At 39.7% G+C, this 6963-nt stretch overlaps 1 protein-coding gene across 1 annotated transcript; it reads right to left on the bottom strand.

Moving 5' to 3' along the window:
- Window positions 1–239: 239 nt before the first annotated feature.
- LOC107301426 (putative deoxyribonuclease TATDN1) lies at window positions 240–6054 on the bottom strand (the record flags this gene model as incomplete). The annotated part of the gene is made up of 8 exons (XM_015830653.1): window positions 5983–6054; window positions 5761–5824; window positions 4305–4448; window positions 4175–4217; window positions 2486–2571; window positions 2345–2385; window positions 1371–1447; window positions 240–310 (listed from the first exon to the last, which is right to left on the bottom strand). Coding segments are annotated over exons 1-8 (598 nt in total), but the record flags the coding sequence as incomplete, so codon positions are not given.
- Window positions 6055–6963: the final 909 nt, after the last annotated feature.

The following is a 6963-nucleotide window of genomic DNA, read 5'->3' as shown; positions in this document are numbered from 1 at the left end:
GGATTTGGGGTTTTCATGAGCTGTAAGCCATAATCATCACAGTTATGACACATCACGGCTTGAACTATCTTGCTTTGCATGTAATGAGTCTATCTCATATATTAGGTTCACCTTTTAAGTTGCATTACTGAAATAAATGAACTTTTGCACGATATTCTAATTTTTCGAGTTTCACCTGTATATCTCCGATGTAAAAAGAGTTTTGAAAATGATACATTAGTGAAAGCAAAGTAACTTACCTGTCTCTATCATTAACCTTTCACTGGGAATTGACTTCACCGTGTCTAGGTTGGCTTCAGTTTTCAGAGAACTGGAGATAATGTTAGATGTTCGTTAGATGAAAATGTATATCACTTATTATTGTTGGGGAGCTCATAAAAAAGAAACTGCTCCCAAAATTCAGTGAATAATTTTTGCTTTTGGAACCAGTATTGAGCATATTCCAATATTGTGTTTCTAATCCCGTTTACATTAGACTGATTTTCCCCCCCCAATTAAAAACTGGGAGAGCAACGCAATGCCTGAAATTTAAGCCTGTCCACTCAAAAGTTGAATTCTGCTGCATCTCTGGTTACACAGAAGTTCTAAGGCCTCTAAAGCTAAATGTCACATAGTTTTATATCCTGTTCACCCTTTTTCATTTTCTGTGTTTTGTAAGGGTGTGTGTGTGCGATAGAAGCAGGTAACTTTGTGTTCAAAATTATTTCCAATCTTTTAGTGAACCGGAGGACCTCCCAAGCTCTTGACTGGATACCTTATCTGAGAATTACAGATAAAGGGTTCTTCTAAGCCAGGGGTAGGCAACCTTGGCTCTTTTTATGACTCACGGACTTCAACTCCCAGAATTCCTGAGCCAGCATGGCTAGCTCAGGAATTCTGGGAGTTGAAGTCCACGAGTCATAAAAGAGCCAAGGTTGCCTACCCCTGTTCTAAGCTAAGACTAGTGTGTGCGATTGTGATTTAGAATGTTGCATATTTTTGACTATTATTTATTTTTATTCTTATTTATGAGTGTAACATAATTGCAAGTTCTTTAGAAAGTTAATCAAACATCTTTTGTTCTCGTTTCCTGCCTCCAGCTTCAAAAAGAAGGTCTTTGTATTTTTCATATCCCTGGCAAAACAAACTACATCTGGGTGGGCAACTAGGGCAACTTTACGACCTATAGACTTCAACTCCCAGAATTCCTGAGCCAGTTGGCTCAGGAATTCTGGGAGTTGAAATCCACAGATCATAAAGTTGCCATAGTTGCCCATCTCTGTACTACGTGGTTAATGATCTGCCTTTTTATTTTTTTAAAAGTCACACACAATACCTACCAAACTAAAAATCAATGCTTGAGGGAAGAGTTAATGTTTAAAATAACTTACCAACCATTAACCCCTATATAAAGATCAAGATCTATTAGAGCTGCTGCTTCTTCTTTGGTGCCATCAAAAGAGTGAACCTATAAAAATAATTAGAAGCATATATCATAAGACTGAAGGTAAATGTTTGTTAATATGGGGTAATCCTCAACGTATCACCATGACTGAGTCTGCTCATCACAATCATTGTGAAAGTCATAAAGCGGGTCACCCCTGTAGCCAATCTGATCTTAATGGCCTTTTTTGTGATAGCTTTTGAGTAAATCAATTGTTTGCTATGGGCTGATTTTGTGTGGAAATGGCGATTGTGTGACATGGGGTTGCTGCAAATGGTCATAAATGTGGGCCTGTTGCTGATCACCTGAAATGCAGTCATGTGACCGTGGGGGGGGAAGGGATAGCTATCGGAACTTCAGATCGTAAGTATTCCTGAGGAAGTCTGTCATAACTTTGGATGTCATTAAGGGAGTGGTCATAAGTTGAGGATTACCTATACTCAGTCCTCGTTTTTCTCAGTTCCCTTTAATTATTTTTGTTGCTCTTTCTGGATGTCATTTGGCAGCTGTGCATGCATGAAAAATGTGAGAAAATTTAGCAATTCCGCCTAGGAAGATGACGTGGCTACTCTTTTTCACAGCTGTGTCATTTTTTGTGCTATCCTACCAGGTGCAGGTACCCCAGTCTCTCTTAGTTCAACTTCTAAACATGACTACTAGCAAGGTGTAAGGTTTGCCCAATGCATGGAAGGACACTGCCAAATTTAAAATAAAAAGATTCAGATCACAGAAATCCCAATTCATAACAAACAAAGAAAAACATGACTCTATGCTAGATGCGAACTTCTATTTCTTTCACTAGTTTTTTAGAAGACAAGGTTTGGGTGAAGAATTGCAAACACAAAGAGAAATGTCTAACTTATTTGTAATACAAATATAGCAATAGACTTTAAATCACAAAAAGGGTAATGTTGCACCTACCACTCCCCCAATACACCTCTCTCTATTTCGTCTCATAATATCTGTGCAAAAAAAAAAAAAATAGTTTGATTTTAGAATCTCAGGAACTTTTGTTCCCTCAAAAGTACACATTTATTCTTCTAATTTTCTGACCAAACTCACCTATGAATTCTGGGTGCGAATTCCTACAGTGCAAAAACATTGGCAATTTGGTTTGCTCAGCTAGATCAAACTGTTTTTCAAAATACCTGAAAGAAAATAAAAATGACAAGCGATGAATCCCTAAAAAAAAATTTCAGAAACAAAATAATAAATTGACTTCAAATCATTTTAGAGAACCGGTGGTGGGGAATCATGTCTGTTACCCTCGTCCAGACAGGAGTTCTAATAGTCCTGACCCAAATGCCCAAGAAAACAGCCAAATTACCTCTGAAACGTGAAAGGGTCTTAGCAATGCCACGATTTAATGCAAGTTTCCAAAATACCATAGATGTGCAGAAAAACTCTCACTTTCCAGATCTGTTTTGTGATCTTCCATCAAAGAGGCAAATATTTTAAACATGTACCTATATTTGTAGACCAAGACATTCTACATCTTGCTAACCTGCTACAGGTAGTCCTCAGTTTACAACTTTTCATTTAGCCATCAAAGTTATAACAGAACTGAAAAAAGTGACAATCAGTTCTTGCAAACTTACAAGCTTCACAGGTGATGGAAGCCGGTTGGAAAGATTGCAAATGGGGATTATGTGACTCCAGGATGCTGTGACCATTGCAGGTTGCCAGGCGCCCAAGTTTTGATCATGTGACTGATTTACTTAACAACTGCAGGGCTTTACTTAACAACCGTGGCAAAAAGATCAATGAAAATTCTGGTCAGAATTGTGGTGGTTAAGTCAAAAACTACCTGTAATGTGAGGACAAGCGGGATGGTGAGCATCCCTTTATTGTGACCACTGTGGCGTCTGATCAACTTTTGCCAAATGCTAAGCAAAAAATCCAGCAAGACAAATCGTAGGTTCCTCACATTAAAGTTTAGTACAGGTGTCCCCAATCCTAGTCTGTGGACCGGCACCGTTCCACGGTATGCCAGCAACCAGTCCGTGCAAACAAGCGAAGCCCCATCCGTGGGATGCAGGCAGCACACGAAACCACGTCCCTTCTGGTCCACGGAAAAACTTCACGGAACCAGCCCCTGGTGCCCAAAAGGTGGGGGGGGGCTGGTTTAGTAAAAATGTTCTTTCGCATTACTTTTTTTGTTCCTAAAAACTATTTTTTTCATTTCATTTAATTTTTCTCAGCTGACTAATTCCTGAGCAAAGATACCCTCTTCACTAGTAGTATCTTGCCCTGTAGCAACAGCTTCCAGGAAGGGAGAGAGACAAACACACACACACACACACACACAATGGCAATCTGCACTACAATGTGGACTTTCCCCCTTTGGGGAGAAGTGCAGATTGCCCTTTGGGCTTTCACATCCCACACAGAGATGCAAGTTGAGGCCTGGTTCCCTCATCCTAGCCGTCCAATTTTACATCCATTTCTGTCTTATCCGAATGAGAAACAGAAGATCCAAAATGAAAATTTTGGCAGCTGTTACAAGCACTAACACATGCTGTTGAGACGGATAACGGGATTCAGAAACAGAATCTCTTTTATGACTCTGAGGATAAACAGTGGAAGGGTTGACCTGCTCTTTACTTTTCCTTCCGCTTAAAACAGGCTGAAAATGTTTTACGGCTTCTAATGGACGTCCCTGAGAAAATCCCCATAGAACAGTACAACACAGAGGTTACAAAGACAGGGTGGCGGGTACAATGTATTTGAAACAATAAGTACATTTCTTACTTGAGCTGGGTGTCTTTGGGGCAGAATTCTAATCTGTCAAAGTCTGTAAAGGGGAAAACAGACAGTGAAGAAGTTTTCAAAAGACTGCCAGGAACAAATAACATACTTAAGCCGGGGAGTTAATACCTACCCAAGCCACACTCCCCAACTGCGACAACTTTCCCTTTGTTCTTCTCAGCTAAATCTTGCAACTCCTCTAAGTACCGGTCAGGATTGCCCTGATCGAATTCTCCACAGCGCGTGGGATGGCAGCCGACAGTACTGTAAAACATTTCTGAAATCAGACCACATGAAAGTGTTGATATTATAAGTGATGCAGACTCTACTAAAACATAAAGGGAAAACGATCACCTGCTCTGTCTGTATATGCAGATATTCCTCAACTTATGACCACAATTTGTTGCTAAATGAGACATTTATTAAGTGAGTTTTGCCCCATTTTACAACTTTTCTTGCCACAGTTGTTAAGTGAGTCACTGCAGTTGTTAAGTTAGTAATATGGTTGTAATAATAATAACAACAACAATAATAAAGTTGGAAGGGACCTTGGAGGTCATCTAGTCCAACCCCCTGCTCAGGCACGAAACCCTATACCATTTCAGACAAATGGCTATCCAGTCTCTTCTTAAAAACTTCCAGTGTTGGAGCATTCACCGCTTCTGGAGGAAGGTTGTTCCACTGGTTAATTGTTCTAACTGTCAGGAAGTTTCTCCTTAGTTCTAGGTTGCTTCTCTCCTTGGTCAGTTTCCATCCGTTGCTTCTTGTCCTGCCTTCAGGCGCCTTGGAGAATAGCTTGATTCCCTCTTCTTTGTGGCAGCCCCTGAGATATTGGAACACTGCTATCATGTCCCCCCTCGTCCTTCTCTTCGTTAAACTAAACATACCCAATTCCAGCAGCCGTTCCTTATATGTTTTAGCCTCCAGTCCCCTAATCATCTTTGTTGTTCTTCTCTGTACTCTTTCTAGATTCTCAACATCTTTTTTACATCGTGGTGACCAAAACTGGATGCAGTATTCCAAGTGTGGCCTTACCAAGGCATTGTAAAGTGGTATTAATACTTCACGTGATCTAGATTCTATCCCTCTGTTAATGCAGCCCAGCACTGTGTTGACTTTTGTAATTGTAATGGTTGTAAATGAATCTGGCTTCCGTGTTTAGTTTGCTTGTCAAAAAGTCGCAAAAAGGGATCACGTGATTCCTGAACATTGCAACCGTCATAAATACATGCCAGTTGCCAAGTGTCCGAATTTTAATCATGGGGATGCTGCATTGGTTGCAAGTGTGAAAACCAGTCACAAGTCACTTTTTTTCAGTGTCATTTTAACTTTGAACGGTCACTAAACGAATGGTTGTAGGTCGAGGGCTACCTGTAGTTTCCATCTCCGGACTCTCCTCCTATGTCAAGCACTTGTTTTCATTATGTGACCACTGATCCTCCACATACTGTTTTCCCAGTCATGGTAAGATAAGCAACTTCCATAATTTACAGGTGCACGAAAAGTTTCACTTTTCTTTTAAGCAAATACAGTGTGGGATAATTCAAGCATCCCACTTAAAGGTGATGGTACATGATGCAAGAAATTACCATTTGTTTGGGCCAGCTGCCAGGCGCCTTTACTGTCTTGCAAACTTCCACCCGTGATGATGAGCTGAAATGAAGAAAAACATGTAAATGCTAATTTCCCAACACCCAAGTTTAATATGCTTTGGGGGGCATAAATTGAGTCAATAGCAAGTCAGCAAGGAAAAACTGACAGTTCAGACAATAAAAAGGAACACATTGAAAAACATTTAATGCCACAGTTACCTTTTGAACCCCAATTTTGACTGCTCTGTCTATTACATCCAAGAAATCATCTGCAAATATATACACACACATATATATAAATATATTAAATTTAAAATCCATTTTTAAAAAGCACAGTTATGATCAAACTGTTCACAATTTCTATTTCCTGGGGGGCTTTTTGTGTTCAAAGCTTCGTAACAGTAAACATTGCAATCATCTTATGCACAAAAGTAGTATTCCACACTTTTCAACTCTTTGACAACAACAATATTGCTGTGTACAAATGGAGCACTGATATATTTTCCAACAGAACTTCAGCTTTCTTCAGATTGATGGGATCAGAGCTAGCAATGACTGATGAGGATTTAGAACAATATTTGAAATAACAAGCAACTCCAGCTTCCTCCATTGACTTATTGGGAGCCCCCTGAGAAGACCACAAATTGTGATCATATGACACTGGGGTGTTGCAACTGTTGTAAATGCAGATAGTCCTCGACTTACAACAGTTTGTTTAGTGACCATTTGAAATTATAGTGAGACTAAAAATTAACTTATGACCATTTTTCACACTTATGACCGTTGTAGTATCCCCAGGATCATGTGATTTACATTCAGATGCTTGACAACTGACTCACATTTATGACAGCTGCAGTGTCCCAGAGTCATGTCCTCCCCTTCTGACAAGCAAAATCAATGGGGAAGCCAGATTCACTTAACAACCATGTTACTAAACCGAGTTAAATGGGGCAAAACTCACTTAACAAATTTAACAAGATAAATTTTGGGCTTAATTGTGGTCGTAAGATGAGAACTACCTGTACACATGCTGGTTGCCAAACACCAGATTTTGATAATGTGACTGTGGGGATACTGCATTGGTTCTAAATGTGATGGCTGATCATAAGGCACTTTTTTCAGGGCATCATAACTTCAAACAGTTGTTAAACAAATGGCCGTAAATTAAGAATTGCCGGTATTTATCTTCCCATGCTCAAA

The sequence above is a fragment of the Protobothrops mucrosquamatus genome, unplaced genomic scaffold, assembly GCF_001527695.2.
Source record: "Protobothrops mucrosquamatus isolate PMUCROS unplaced genomic scaffold, P.Mucros_1.0 scaffold12592, whole genome shotgun sequence".
Classification (NCBI taxonomy): Eukaryota; Metazoa; Chordata; class Lepidosauria; order Squamata; family Viperidae; genus Protobothrops; species Protobothrops mucrosquamatus.
This window is presented reverse-complemented; position numbering and strand designations above follow the sequence as displayed.